This window comes from Meles meles, chromosome 7 (assembly GCF_922984935.1).
Source record: "Meles meles chromosome 7, mMelMel3.1 paternal haplotype, whole genome shotgun sequence".
NCBI classification, from domain to species: domain Eukaryota; kingdom Metazoa; phylum Chordata; class Mammalia; order Carnivora; family Mustelidae; genus Meles; species Meles meles.
The window spans coordinates 21,244,271-21,260,040 of NC_060072.1; the positions used below are offsets into that span (position 1 = coordinate 21,244,271).

The following is a 15,770-nucleotide window of genomic DNA, read 5'->3' on the forward strand; positions in this document are numbered from 1 at the left end:
AAAAGCCCCATTTGAAAATATTTAAAATATCTTGGATCCTTGAAGTCCGTCCAGGAACTTCAGATTACTTGTGCCTACTTTAAGTTTCATAATCAAACGGTTTAACATGTGTTGTTAAATTCCCTGTAAAATTTAGTTCAGGCCAGAGCATGAAATACCACAGAACAGAAATTATTATTTCTAGTTACAACTGTTATTTGAGAAAATAATTATCAAGTAACAGAGCCAATTATTAAGTTTAGAAGAATAGTAGACACTGATGTGAATCTTTAATAACATGTTCAATAACAGGAACCATAAACAATTTCAGGGCAAGGTGACTAATGCAAGAAATGCATATTTACTGATGAGTTTTGAAAAGAATATCCTAGGGTTTTAGTATTCAAATGCAAAAGGTAAGGGTAGAGGAAGGTAGGTAACTAGTCAGAAAAGGTTTATAACTGTGTTAAGATTCTTTTGAGCACTAAGATTTTACGATTCTACCTCCAATTAAGTGTATTTAGCCTGGAGATGGTACATTTGAGAAATCTGTTTCAGGTTTCTTTAGCAAATAACTCTATTATCTTTGTTTTTATGATGTAGCTATAGAATGGATCTGATGAAAGTTAAATCATGACTAAAATTTATAGTAACATCAGATATAAAATGTATGCTTTTTGATTTATGATCTGCATACTTACTGCATTATCAAGACCCCCTCTTTTTTTTTTTTCTTTCTTTCTTTTTGGAAAAATTTCACCACTGGTTATATCAGGGCTTTGTGTTCATATTCCTATTTGATCTGTGTTTTTGTATTAGTAATAGCTACTACTGAGTTTTCCTTTGTAGTAGGGTCAGTTCCTAGCATTTTACATATCCTAACCCAGTTAGTTATACCAAAACAGCCCCATGAAAGCAGGTATTATTTTATCTCCATTTCACAGATAAAGAAACTGAGGCATAGAGAGGTTGAGTAGTAAGTTGCATTTTTATTCTTGCAGAGCTGTAATTCTTTTTTTTTTTTTTTTCCCAGAGCTGTAATTCTTAACTTTTTCTGCATTTGGGGCCTATTACCTTAAGCAGATTATAAATCTTTGATTATGGACTGACTTTGTTTTGCCATAAGTGTCTACTTAGCATAGTGCTTTGCATGTAATTTAGACTCCTAATAATTATGTATTGATTCTAAAATGCATAATCTAAGTCAAATGCATTCTTTTCATTTGCCTGGAAATTTTATTCCTCTAGTTAGCTATGTCTGTTGTTAATAACTGAAAAAACTAGTAAATGTATTTTCATGTATTATGTGTAATTAGGAAAGATTTTGGATAAAATGGAAGCCTGTTTTCATATTTTAAGTATGTTTTCAAATTACTACATTGTTAAAAAAGATGGTAAAAGTTAACCAATAAAATATAACCATTCACATTAAAATTTATTTCATACAGTACTAATGTTAGAGTGAAGGGTACTTATTTTAAAATATACCTCTTTGCATGCCATAATATACATAGTAATGAGAGGGTGTTTCTAAATTTTAAAAATAAAAAAATCAGTAAAAGTTGTGCCCTTTTTTACATATCGTATGACTTTCTTCCGTGTTGTTGTGACTTTGATATATTCAGGTCAATCAGCTTTCTCCTTTATCCTCCTTTGAGTCTTTGTTAACAGCTACTTTGGTTTTGTGTATATGTTATGCTTCATTTCTCCCACCCCACCCTTTAATCTTAAGTTAAAAAAAATAATTATTCAGAAGTTTAGTTCATTGACTTAAATTTCTGCCCTATTTTTAAAAGTTTGGTTTTAAAATGATTATATAACTCTTTAGGGCTTTAAATGGTTCTTTAATGAATGAAAGTGGTTTATTTCAGATAATAATTTATTCTCTTTAGGATCAGGTCCTTCTCAGTTATAATATTTAGTAGAGTAATACAATTATCTGGGGATTTCAGATGGCAATTTATTCGGAAGAGCTGTAGCAACACTTGGAGAAAGTATAGGTAGAAAAGTACCTTTTCTAAGCCTTACTGCTCTTTTGTAAGTTTCCCTCCCTTTTTTGCCTGGTATACACTTAAAGAAGTCTGCTTTTCCTTTATCAATTAAGTTATGAAAAATGTGGCTGAAGAATCATTATCCGGTTTCTGTTTTTGCAGGAAACATAGTTAGTAAATGATTGGGACACATTTGTGCAAAACTAAAATATATGTGAATTAAAGCCTAATTAACATGAATAATGGAAGATAAATAATTTGATATATATACTGTTTACCCAATGTGGGGAACAAGCTGTTTAATAACTGTGAATGTAGGTTACCATTATATCTTCCGCTTTCTATTTAAAATAGTTTAATAGATGAGCAGTATTAATATGTTTTCCAGATAGCTCTATAGTTTAACCATTTTGAAGTCCTATTTGGATAAGCATGAACTTTTGATATTGCTTTAGTTTAAACTATAGTCAATATGTCCATAATTTAATCGAAATGGAAGGAAAAAGAGAGCTCTTATTTGGATATCTGTTTTGCACCAGGTGCTTTATATATTATCTTTAATCCTCACTAAAATTGTTTGAGGTTGATGTTTTTCCCCCATTTTATAGATGAGCAAACTGGGGCACAGAGGTACCACAGTAAGTGTCTAAACAAGAATTCAGACTTACTTGTCTGATTTTAAGGCCCGTGCTCTTTGATGATGTTGTCCCTTTGGTATGAACTAAATTTAAGGTAGAATTTCTTGTTAATGGCATGAATTTTAATCTTTCCATCTTTCACTTTTACTCTTGCCAGGCCTTTTGGGGTTTTTGATGAACTTTTGTCTTTATAAAAGTGATATATGCTCTTTATTAGAATACTTAAACATATATAGGAAAGTATAAAGATGAAGAAGTTTAAAGTCTTACCAACAACCATAGTTGCTATTTGACATTTTATAATATACTTTTTACATAATGGAAATCACAGTATGTAATTTTAAACCACAAATTTTCACCATAATAGAAGCATTTTCTTTATATTTATATAAATATATAAATATATATATATATTTATATAAATATATATAAATATATATATATATTTATATGGTTGGCAACACATATTACTTGATATGTATGCAGCATGATATAAATAAAGGGATTATTTCCCTTTGGACATTTAGGGGCTTTCATTTTTTTCCCTTTGTAAGTGTCACTGAGATGAACATTCTTGTACATACCTGGTTAAGATATTGTTTTGAGTTCTTCACTAACCCCTCCCATATGCACACACATACCCTTACATCCCTTCTTGCCCAACACTAAGAATATATATAGTCAGATGTTGGTTACTCAGATTATTTTTTGCCCATCTGTCCTTCCTCTCTCTTTTCCCTTTAAATATGCTTGTAGTATTTTTTTTTAAGATTTTATTTATTTGTCAGAGAGAGAGAGAGCGCGTGAGAGAGCGAGCACAGGCAGACAGAGTGGCAGGCAGAGGCAGAGGGAGAAGCAGGCTCCCTGCCGAGCAAGGAGCCTGATGTGGGACTTGATCCAGGACACTGGGATCATGACCTGAGCCGAAGGCAGCCACTTAACCAACTGAGCCACCCAGGCGTCCCTATAGTATTTTTGAAGTATAATTAGGCTCATTTGTTTCAGTTTACTTTCAGTTTTAGGTGCTTCCCTTCTCTCATTCTTTCTCATTTTATTTTTTACATGTATAGAATATTAACCTGCTTTCCAGTGTCAGAGCTGTTCAAGGCCAACCCTTCTCATGTATAGTGCATCTGCTGTCTTCTAATCATGGATTTTGCTCTAGCAGTTGTCTGTCCTTACTGTAGCATCAGTAGTTTTGTTTTGTTTTTTTTTCTGCGTATAAGCTTGTCACCAAAATATAAGCTTGCTGAGTTCTCTTGCCTTAATAAAGAAAACAAAACTTGAAAGCAACTCTCCTGCCTTACTGCTTCTTCTGTAATCTCCTTTATGGTTTCTTTCACATTTCTTGCCTTCTTTGTGGTCTCTGACCATAGTCCTTGAGTCATTTGATTTCCTGTCTCCATCTTGCAACTACAAATACCATCTCTAACATTGGTGATTACCAAATTTGTATATGCAGTTACTGAATGAGATTTGAATATTCACCAAATTGGCATCTCTCCTTGGATATCGAAGGGGCATATCTTAATTAAACTATACAGATCCTAAATTCTGATCCTCAATCCCAGACTTATTTCTCCCTCAGTTTCTTTATCCTGATAAATGGTAACTTGTCCTTCCATTTACTCAGACTAAAAACCTTGGACCTTGATGTCATTCTGTACAATCAAATCCTGTTGGCTTTACTTTCAGAATGTATCTCGACTGTTGCTTTGTCACTTTTTACTCTTCCATCTTGATCCAGGACAGCATCTTCTCTTACCTGGGTTATCGCAGTAACTTCCTATATGGGCTGCCTGCTTCTATGTCCTTCCTTTTTCATATAGTCTCAATGGAGTGAACCTTTGAAAATTAAAGTTTCCTGGGGTGCCTGGGTGGCTGAATGAGTTGAGTGTCTGATCCTTGATTTCAGCTCAGGTCATGATATCAGGATCTTGGGATAAATCCTGTGTTGGATTCCACACTCAGCATGGAGTCTGCTTGAGATTCTGTCTCCCTGTGCTCGCTCTCTCCCTCCAAGTAAAAAATGAATGAATCCTTAAAAATTTCCTATTCTAGTTAAAACCATCTTTAATCACTCTTAATTTTACTCAGAGTAAAAGCCATAGTCCTCAGAGTGGTTTGTTTTTTTTTTTTTTAAGATTTTATTTATTTATTTGTCAGAGAGAGAGAGCACAGGCAGGCAGAGTGGCAGGCAGAGGCAGAGACAGGCTCCCCGCTGGACAAGGAGCCCAATGTGGGACTCGATCCCAAGACGCTGGGATCATGACCTGAGCTGAAGGCAGCGTGGCTTAACCCACTGAGCCACCCAGGTGTCCCGCCTCAGAGTGGTTTTAAAGGTCCTGCGTGATCTGGCCCCATTATTTCTCTAACTTAATCTAATTTCCTTTTACTCTTGCCTTTCTGTTAATTACTCCAGCCAACATTGACCTTCTCGCTATTCCTCAGATATACCAAGCATTTTCCCACCTCATGTTTTTACCATTGTTTTTCCTTGGCCTAGAGTATTCTTTCTCTAGATGTTTGTAATAGCTACCTCCTTCACTTCCTTCAGATGTTTGCCCAAATGTCATCTTTTCAGTGAGGATTTTTCTGTCCGTCCTTTTAAAAATTAAAAGGTTCTCTGCTTATGCCTGCTATCTTGCTGTTTTGCTACACTCCTTAAGTGTACTTCTTGTTAGTGTATGTGTCTGAATAGTGAATTCTCAGTAAGTACTTACTGAATGCTCCCTTCTAGCTCTAATAATCTGCCTTGAGGTAGTAGTAGGCCATTCCTTTATGATTAGGAGTGAAAGGCTGTCAGGAAACATCACAGTATTAAACCAAACATGATTGGTTGTCAGTATAATACAACCCAGCATCGCAGGTCAGATATGGGTTAAATGTAAATTCTGCATTTCTCAGTTGACATTCTGTGAGAAGATACGAATCCCGATAAAATACAGCTCAAGAAATTCTGGTGTAGAGTCAGTAGGAAGCATGAAATGAAGCGTGTGTATATTTATTGATATTCTTGTTGGTGTAAATAACCAGTATATTTTGTTACTTTAATAATTAGTTTCAAAAAAGGTAAAAGACTGGCTGATAACTCTTGTTAACTGGTAGTTAATTTTGTCAGTAGTTTTATTTTTGAAAAAAGTGCTTACGGGGTGCCTGGGTGGCTCAGTGGGTTAAACCTCTGCTTTCTGCTCAGGTCATGATCTCAGGGTCCTAGGATCAAGCCTCACATCCAGCTCTCTGCTCAGCAGGGAGCCTGCTTCCCCCTCTCTCTCTCTGCCTGCCCTTCTGCCTTCTTGTGATCTGTTTCTCTGTCAAATAAATAAATAAAATCCTTAAAAAAAAAAAAAAGTACTTCCTGGGCAAAGTTAGAAGTTTTTCTTTTTTTTCTTTAATGGTTGTTTTATTTATTTTTAGTTTTCATTTGAACAGTTTTTATTTAAAGTCGTATATAATGTACTTTATTTCTGCATCTTCTCAATTGTTTCTCCCTCATATTTGCCCCTTCTTTCCTACTTGGCAAGTTTTGGTTTTATATTCAAGGATCTTTTTGTAGCTTTCATCCAGTTTTGGTCCAGTGATAACCACCTTGCTAGGGTGAATAGCCACATGGACAGTTGTGCTGTTTGCTTTCTCTCATTTTACTCATTTGGTGTAGAGGGTGTATTTCTTCCGGTAAACCCGCACTACTTTGCCAGTCTGCTGACCTTTATAGTGTTCTTGCCCAGCCTGTACTTCATTCTCCTTTTGGATGGGCATGGATTGACCATTGTACTTCTGTCTCAGCTCTTTGGAAAGAAGGGAAGAAGACATAATCTTCCTGTGAATGTGGGAAGGTGCATTGAAATGCCTTTTATGGTTCTTGCTCTGGTCAGAAGTCACAAAGGGATTGAACTTCATTTTGGCCGCTGTTCCCTTCTGCAAAAGGGAAGAACTAGGGTTGTTGTAAGGATCAAATAAACTGATGTAATTGGAAGTACTTTAATGTGTATGCATAATTTATTATTATTACTGTTATTGTCTCTACTAGAGACAATATCTCTCTGTCACTCTCTATCACTTGCCCAATTAGTGATATTGAGCAAGTTAAGTTAGTTTCTCATTATGTTTGCTTACCAAAACAGTGGGAATAAAAATAGTATTGACCTTAAAGGTTTATCATAGGAATTAGATAAAGTAGTAATGCTTGCATACAAAGAACCTGGTACACCATAAGCCCTTGGAAAATGTCCAGTATTGTTTTAATTGTTATTGTTATTTCCAGTCTTTTTTCTTAAGTTTAAGAATTTTCATTTTTCATTCACCATAGAGAATCTGTGTTCTTTAATTAGAATTTAGGATCTAGTCTCTCATGTGATTTTTGACACTTTCAGTAAACACTTTATACTTCATTTATCTTAACTCTTACAGAAAGGATAAATGGTATTTGTACATCCAATTCAGGATTATAAGTAATTGGTATTTTTAAGTCTCATGTAGAAAACACCAAGATTGGCTGTCAAGTAGAGTTGCATAACCCCCTTCCTCAGAGACATTTTAGAAAAAAAGATTTGTGTAACGATCTGGGTCAGTTTCTGAAGCTGGGAATCTCTGGATGATTCTAAAAGGAGTACTAATATCCTTTGATATTGTTCTTGGGATGATGAATGGGTAGCAGCTGCAATTGCTACTTCGAAAGGGTCCCCTTTCCCTTAACCTTCCTTGTAGGTTGGTTAATAAATAGAAATATCCCTTTTTGTGATGTGGTCTTTAGCAAAGTGAACAAAACATGGTTATGGGATGGTCTTATCCTCACTATCTTGCATAGTACCTGGAAAAAACTGGATGTTATTAAATATCCATAAATTTGAAAGGCAGTAAGAACCAGAGTTTTATGTATGTGGGAATATGGTATTCAAATATATGCTAAAAACACTGTAGGCTTTATGTAAGAGAGCTCCAGATAAGAGAGATCAAAACAATAATAACAAAACCTCATTGAAAAACATGGATTAAAGGGAGGCCTGGGTGGCTCAGTTGGTTAAGCGGCTGCCTTCAACTCAGGTCATGATCCCAGCGTCCTGGGATCGAGTCCCATATCGGGCTCCTTGCTCGGCGGGGAGCCTGCTTCTCCCTCTGCCTCTCTGCCTACTTGTGATCTCTCTCTCTCTGTCTCTCTTTCTCTGACACATAAATAAATAAAATCTTTAAAAAAAAAACACACACACAAAAAAAGGATTAAAATAGAGCCTGAAGTTTTGTGTTTCTTTGTGCTGCTATTACATTTTTAATGTTCTGTATATTTGCAAGAATGGGGTACAGTAACTGACACTAAAATGAATGTCAATATATATTCTCTTTCAGATTTACTAAAAATTTATCTCCTGACAAGATAAATCTAAGTACCCTCAAAGGAGAAGGTGAACTAAAGAATTTGGAGTTAGATGAAGAGGTGCTCCAGAATATGTTGGATTTGCCGACATGGCTTGCTATCAACAAAGTTTTTTGTAATAAAGCATCTATTAGGGTAAGACTTTGATATCTGTGGAAAGAAAGCATTTTCTATTTTCATTTTTTATTTCATTCCTATTGCTTAAAATATTTTGTTTTAGGTGATTCTCCATGTCCTCATATCAGGGAGATCATATGATAGTTGTCTTTCTCCGATTGACTTATTTCACTAAGCATGATACGCTCTAGTTCCATCCACGTCGTGAGGACATGGAGAAGCAACATGGGGGGGTAGGGGGATAGGAGAAGAATAAATGAAACAAGATGGGATTGGGAGGGAGACAAACCATAAATGACTCTTAATCTCACAAAACAATCTGGGGGTTCCTGGGGGGAGGTGGGATTGGGAGAGGGGGAGCGGGCTATGGACATTGGGGAGGGGAGGCGAACCATAAGAGACTATAGACTCTGAAAAACAACCTGAGGGTTTTGAAGGGTCAGGGGTGGGAGGTTGGGGGAACAGGTGGTGGGTAATGGGGAGGGCACGTTTTGCATGGAGCACTGGGTGTTGTGCGAAAAGAATGAATACTGTTACGCTGAAAAAATAAATAAAATGGAAAAAAAAAATATTTTGTTTTAGGTGATTCTGTAAAAAGGCATTTGCATTAATATAATTTAAGAAGACAGATACCTATGTCTAGGTAATTGCATGAATGTGTGCTGGATAAATTTAATTGAAGTCATATATTAATATATTATTTATAGTTTAATTTTTGTTTAAAGTTTAGTCTTAACATTAAAATAAAATATTGGTAGCTAATAAGATAATTGGTTAAATTTGGCATATATTCAAAGATATTTTTTCATAGGATTTATTGTTAATAGGGACAGTTTAAATCTGTAGTAAGGAAACATGATTTCAAATAAAGATATGAAACCATAAATCCTTATCTTATTCTGTACATTGTACTTTTATTTGAAATTTTATTTCTTTTCCTCATTTGTTTCTTCCTCAAAGATTCTTGTTTTTTATTATTATTCCTTATTAAAATTTATTCCTGCATACCTTTGATTCTAATTATTTGTCATATCACTTCTTACTCTTAAAGACCAGTGTTTCTGAGAGTCTTCTCAGTAGAAGTACTGCATGAGTAATCTGTTTCATAAAATTAAAATTGGACTCCAAAGAAAAGAGTATGGGAAGGTTCCTATATTGTTCAATGGTCACCTTTAACCCGAATGTCTATAAAAATGTGACTTTTTAGTGTATGTTTGAACATTATTATTTGATACTGCCTACATTTTACATGAGCGGCCTCACCTTTGTATCTATAAAAAGATTGATCAGAATTTTATGTTATTAAAAAAAATTTTGTTAAGACTTTGTTTTTAAGTAATATACACACCCAACATGGGGCTTGCACTCATGACCCTGAGATCAAGAGTCATATGTTCTTCTAAGATGGAGCCAGCCAGGCGCCCCATCGTCAGAATTTTAGAATTTAAAAAACTGTTCAATAAGTATAAGACTGGTTATGCTCTGCTGGGAAATCTTAGTTTAAATTACGAAGTTAAGGGGCTCCTGGCTGGCTCAGTCAGAAGAGCACGTGACTTTTAATCCTAGGGTTGTGAATTCAAGCCACAGGTCAAGCATGGAGCCTATTTAAAATTAAGTCAATCAATCATGAAGTTAAAATGTGTTTTAAGGTCTGGGAAAAAAGAAACTTATGAGGGCCTAAAATTCTTATTTTAAAAGATGACTAAGAAAATATGATTAGTAATCAATTCTTATACAAAATAGGTACATCTGATTTTAAGAGTAAATGAGTTGCTCAGTTAATTACTTAGCAATTTGAGAAAAAGCTGATAAAATTTGGTATGTCTGTCACTATATTTAGAGAACATCTGTGTTGATTACTGTTTTAAATTATTTTTTTAATGATTGATTTTAAAGAAAAAAATTTTTTTTTTGTTTTGTTTTTTTTTTTTTTGGTAGATTCCGTGGACAAAATTGAAAACACATCCCATCTGTTTGGTGAGTTCTGACTCGCCTCAAATAAACATTTATATATGGATATGATCTAACTGCTCTGCTAGTATTAATCTTTTGTTTCGCAGAAACACAGTATTCTGGCTTTTCTACAAATTGGCTTTCATTTTATTTGGATGGTACTTAGTTTTTTCAGCCCTTAAATGAGAATTTTGAACTTTAAAATGGGAGGGTCTTGTATTATGTTCTAAGTTGGTATATTTTTATTGTGTCACTTAGCTGTTTATTGACATACTATGACAGTTTTAGTAACATTTAATTCAAACATTCTGTGTTTCTGATTTTATTGATCTACTAAAATAATAGGACCTGAATATACTTTCCTTTTTTGAAGAGTTTATTATTTATTTATTTATTTGATACTGAGTGTGCACACGTACAAGCGCACGCGTGTGCGCGCGTGCACACACACACACACACACACAGAGGAGTGGGGTGGGGAGGGGCAGTAGGAGGAGGATAAGCAGACTCCCCACTGAGCAGGGAGCCCAGGCAGCTGATCACAGGACCCTGGGTTCGTGACCTGAGGCAAATGCAGATGCTTAACTGACTGAGCCACCTAGGCACCCCAGTATTTCCTTTTTTAAGGAAAATTGAAGAAAGATTGGTCATTTGGTCATTTTATTCATTCATTCCACAGATATTTATTGAGCACCTTCCCTGTGCTCTGAGGGAACTCAGTATTTTTATAGAAGAGACCAGTAACAAGTAAATGACAATTTCAGATAATAAATGCTTTTTTTAAATAGAGAATAAAGAACGTTAGTGTTAATGATGACTACGAAGGACATTTGATCTTCAAAACTGTTACCTTGAAAGAAATTTTTTTCATTATGGCAGTGCTTATTTTTTCACATTTCTTGCATATTTCATGTTTCTCATTGTTGTTTGTCTTAAATCTTAAGTCTTAGATTGGGATAAGCTTTTACAGCTACTTAAATCCCATTCATTAATATATAATCTCATTTAGCAATTAATAATATCATACATTTTGGGATTAGCGATTGAGTTTCTGTAAAATCTGATTTCAGCAGCATAAGGCTACTTGTAATATTTTTTTTGTTTCATATTCCTATATACCCACAGCTTTTTCATGAGATAATAAGTGCCTTGAGAAAGAACTGAGCACATTTTCTGTTTTGGTATTTGTCTTTTTAGACTTTAAGAGGGATTTAAAATAATTCTCCTTACTTACTGTTTATGTTGTTCCTAGAGAAATGAAAGAGAAAATAGTGTTATAGGATATTTTCATAAAATATCTAATTTTTTACATTTTAATCTATTTTTATTAGTCCCTCGATAAAGTAATAATGGAAATGAGTACATGTGAAGAACCACGAAACCCTAATGGCCCATCACCAATTGCAACTGCTTCAGGACAAAGGTAAGCTATTTCCATTAATCTGCATGACTTGCAAAGGGAGTTCTTTTCTGTAGTCAGCTCTATTATCTGTAGTAATGGAACATAAGACAAAATTTCCTAACCTCATACAGTTTCTATTTCAGTCCTCTGGTCCCATCAGACATTTTGCAGTTTTGGTATTTTGTTGCCAGAGTAGTAGAATTGATTTTTAGCCTCTCTTATTCATCTTGCTTTCCTTGATATTAAATAGTAATGATGAACCGAAAGCATTTTATAAATCAGATAGTCTCTTAATTTCTGAGTAGTTTCTTTGTCTATCATTTATTCTACGCATCAGTGGAATGACTCTTAAGGGTTAAGTTGATGCCTTAAAAAATTATAGGCCTTTTGGGTTACCCTAAAATTCATTAAATATAGAATGTTCACACTTCATACACACTGGATTTTGATAGATAAAAATCAAATGCTAATAAAGTAGAAGCATGGGAGCCATTTTGCAAAATTTTCTTGAGAAGTTAGATCTTGAGGGAATGAACGTGAGGGTACAAGCAGGGGGAGGAGCAGAGGAGCAAGCAGACTCCCTGCTAAGTAGGAAGCCTGATGCAGTGCTGGATCCCAGGACTCCAAGATCATGACCTGTGAGCTGAAGTCAGATGCTTAACCAACTGAGCCAACCAGGTGCCCCTTAAAAAAATAGATCTTTAGAAAATTACCTGTTTATTACTGCATTCATTACATTTGGGTCTCATATCACTTCCTTAAGGCAGGATTTCTGTACTAATTTTTGTCTGTGTACCTATTCATGTAAAATGTTCGTATGGATTTAATGTGATCAGTGCCTTCTCAAGTTGTAGAACATGGCAGCTCTGAACATTTTATAGTATTCTGGCTGCTGTGTCAAACCAATGATAAAACTCTTCTTTGGAGTCAATGTACACAGGGTTCCTGGGTGGCTCATTTGATAGAGCATGTGACTGTTGATCTTAGGGTTGTAAGTTAGAGCCCCATGTTGGGTGTGGAGATTACTTAAAAATAAGATCTTTAAAACAATAAAAAAGAGAATGAATGTACACATTAGATACACAGATACACACATACACTTGCACATTTCTACCTTCCTCTTTCACTAAGGTTGAACTGCCTTTCTACATTAGTGCTTCCTGTGAGAATACCTACAGCCTGATCATTAGTGCCCCACATAGGAATCTGATGATGATCCATCAAACCACTTCTAGGAGTTGACTGAAGGCCAGATTTATCAGCTGTATAGTTTATATTTGGCCTGCAGGTAATAGTGACTGGGGAACATTAACTTCTTTGCAGTTTATCCATCAGCCAACAATTTGAAATTTTAAAGTTTAAATTATAAATTCATGTGTGAAAAGAGTAGATTGGAGCAATTGGTCAAGTTGGGTAGAGTCAAAAAAATAGAAAAAGTGTAGGTGTTTATAAGATTATTGGAAGTAGAAAAGAAGATTAGGAAAATTGGTATTATTGTTGATAATGTTCTTCCTAACCCACGTTTTTATAGTAAGTTTTATAATTTTGACTTTGTAATCACATGATGATAATCCTTATGTTTTTATGTATGGCTGTATGGTTAATCTGTTTTCACAGTTTCCAGACTTGCCTGATTATAGCAATCATTTAGGGTGCTTATTAAATCTATATTCTTTTAGATTCCTTTTTTTGAAATTATGATTCTCGAAGTCTAGAATAGTTATCAAGAATGTAATTATGTATTTGTAAAAATTCTTTATACTTATACAACTTGGAAAAACACTATTTTATTTTGTCTCTACAAGATTAAAATACAGAGAAAATACTTAAAAAGCTGGCCTTACCTTCTTCTGTGCAGGACCTATGAGTTGATTATGTTCCCATAGATTAATGGTCTAGTAAATTTGTAAGTTCAGAAATTTGATTTTATCACTTCATATAGAGATCTACACCTATGTGAAGATAAATCAAACTTAGAAGAGACTTGTTTGAAAACTGGAATTTCACTTTTTTAATTTATAATGAATGACATAGCCAGAAACTTGTAGACCTTAGTCATTGATTCAGGCTTCACCCCTCTGGTGGTAAATCCTCCAATACAACTGTAACACTTTAATGCACAAGTTAGAACAGATGGGGGTTGGATATTCCAAAGGGCATTGCCAGATAATTATTATAGAGTAATATATTCTTTCCAACTCCAGGAATATTTCTAGCCAAGTAACCAAGTATTTGTCCTTGGGGTTAAAGGAGGTTCTTCCTAGGATGCTGATGAGTTCTTCCTCTTTAGGTCTCAATAATACTGTAAATAATCGTTACATTTCATAAAGTATCATGAGTGAAGAGATAGGCTTTTTGATTCATATGCATTATTTCATGCAACCCACATGTAATATGCAAAGTAGTACCTGATTTAAAAGGTAGGTCATCTGAGGATTAGGAAGTGTAGGTAATTAATTCAGTAAGTTAATAAATCAAGAAGCTTAGCGTCAGGTCTAGGAGAGGAATGTACATGATCAATAAAAGTGATGGGTTCACTTTTATACATGTTGGCTTTGAAATGTATGAGAGGCAACCTGGTGTAAATTCTGGTAGACATTTGAATCTTAACACTTAGAAGTTCTAGGGAGAGATCTGGATAGAGTTAGATTTAGGAATAATGGTCGTAGTGATAATAATTGAAGTAATGTGTCAGTTGGACAAACTTTCACTACCCTTCCTGCCAAAATATATTGATAGTCTATATTTCAGTCATACTGTACTAATTATTCTCAAAATGTTGCCTCGACTTTCCCACTTCACTGTGCCTTTGCTTGTACTTTTCCCTAATAGAAGATTTCCCTTCTTACCATCACTCCCTGTAGGAAATGTATTTTTCTTTCCTGGATAGATTTCCCTAGTTATGAACAGTTTCTTCCTCTACCAAATGTAGTGATGATTCCTTTTTTAAAGCACTTAATTACACATTGCCTAATGTTTCAGTTCCTAGGATGTATGTGTTTTTCTTCTCCAAGTAACTTGCGAGCCCTGGAATACCACACTATATTTTGGTTTTCTTTATGTCCCAGCATTGTGCACATGGTAGATGCTCAGTAAATATTTGCTGAATTGGATTAGAAAATGTAAACTTTTTCTGACTTTATTCCTAAATTTGAGATTATATTGTAGTTATAGTCTGTAACCTTCTTTATTTCAGGAACTTAGCTCTCTTACTTACTTTATAGATTCCAGTTGTTTGAACTTCTGGCAACTTGAGAGTAGGCAGTTTGGGATAGTGATTACAATAACCTAATTTGAAGAAGAACCTTTCAGGGGGGCCTGGGTCACTCAGTTGGTTAAGTGTCCAACTGTTGATTTCCACTTGGGTCATGATCTCAGGGTCATAAGCTGGAGCCCTGCATCTGTCTCCTTGCTGGGCATGGCACCCACTTAAGATTCTCTCTCCCTCTGCCCTTCCTCTGCTCATGCACACATACCCTCTCTCTCTCTGAAAAGAAAAATAATAATAAAATAAACAGTAATCTTCACTCACACCTATCAAAATGGCCACAATCAAAACCACAAGGAACAAACGTTAGCAAGGATTTGGGGGGTAAAATGCACTGTTGGTGGGAATGCAAACTGGTGCAGCCACTGTGGAACACAGTATGGAGGTTCCTCAACAGATTAGAAATAAAACTACCCCTACGATCCAGTAATTTCACTACTGAATACAACAACATTGAATACTACTGAATTGCATCAAAGAATGCAACAACACTAATTAGAAAAGATACACTCACCCCTATGCTTATTGTGGCATTACTTATAATAGCCAAGATATGGGAGCAGCCCAAGTATCCATTGATTGATGAATGCATAAAGAAAAAGTGCTTTATATCTACAATGCAGTATTATTCAGCCATAAAAAAATAATGAAATCTTGCCATTTGGAACAGCGTGGATGGATCTAGAGCTTATACTGCTTAGCAAGATAAGTCAGTCAGAGAAAAATATCATGATTTTGGAATTTAAGAAACAGAACAAATGAGCAAAGGGAAAAAAAAGAGAAACAAACCGAGAAACAAAGTCTTTAGGTATAGAGAACAAACTAATGGGTACCAGAGGGGAGAGGTGAGTAAAATAGATGATGGAGATGATGGAGATTAAAGAGTACACTTAAGATGACCACTGAATAGTGTGTAGAATTGTTAGATCACTGTTGCACACCTGCAAGTAATGTATTACTGCATATTAACTATACTGGAGATAAAATTAAAACTTACCGAAAAGAGAGAAACCTTAAATTTTAAAAATCTTTTATCATTTGAGAAGAACAT

The 15,770-nt window shown here is 34.9% G+C and overlaps 1 protein-coding gene and 1 pseudogene across 4 annotated transcripts in view; one reads left to right on the top strand and one right to left on the bottom strand.

Annotated features, from left to right (window-relative positions):
- The window catches only part of UHRF1BP1L (UHRF1 binding protein 1 like), a 99,610-nt gene that overhangs the window by 24,006 nt on the left and 59,834 nt on the right, over positions 1 to 15,770 (top strand). For all 4 annotated transcript variants that reach the window (XR_006819603.1, XM_046011443.1, XM_046011442.1 and 1 more), the window contains 3 exons: positions 7,952 to 8,114; positions 10,035 to 10,073; positions 11,381 to 11,472. Coding sequence is in view for 3 of the 4 variants with exons in the window: in XM_046011443.1 (XP_045867399.1) it covers positions 7,952 to 8,114; positions 10,035 to 10,073; positions 11,381 to 11,472 (294 nt within the window). In the remaining variant the exon portion in view is untranslated. The remainder of the gene's footprint in view (positions 1 to 7,951; positions 8,115 to 10,034; positions 10,074 to 11,380; positions 11,473 to 15,770) is intronic.
- Positions 6,070 to 6,508, bottom strand: LOC123946175 (annotated as a pseudogene).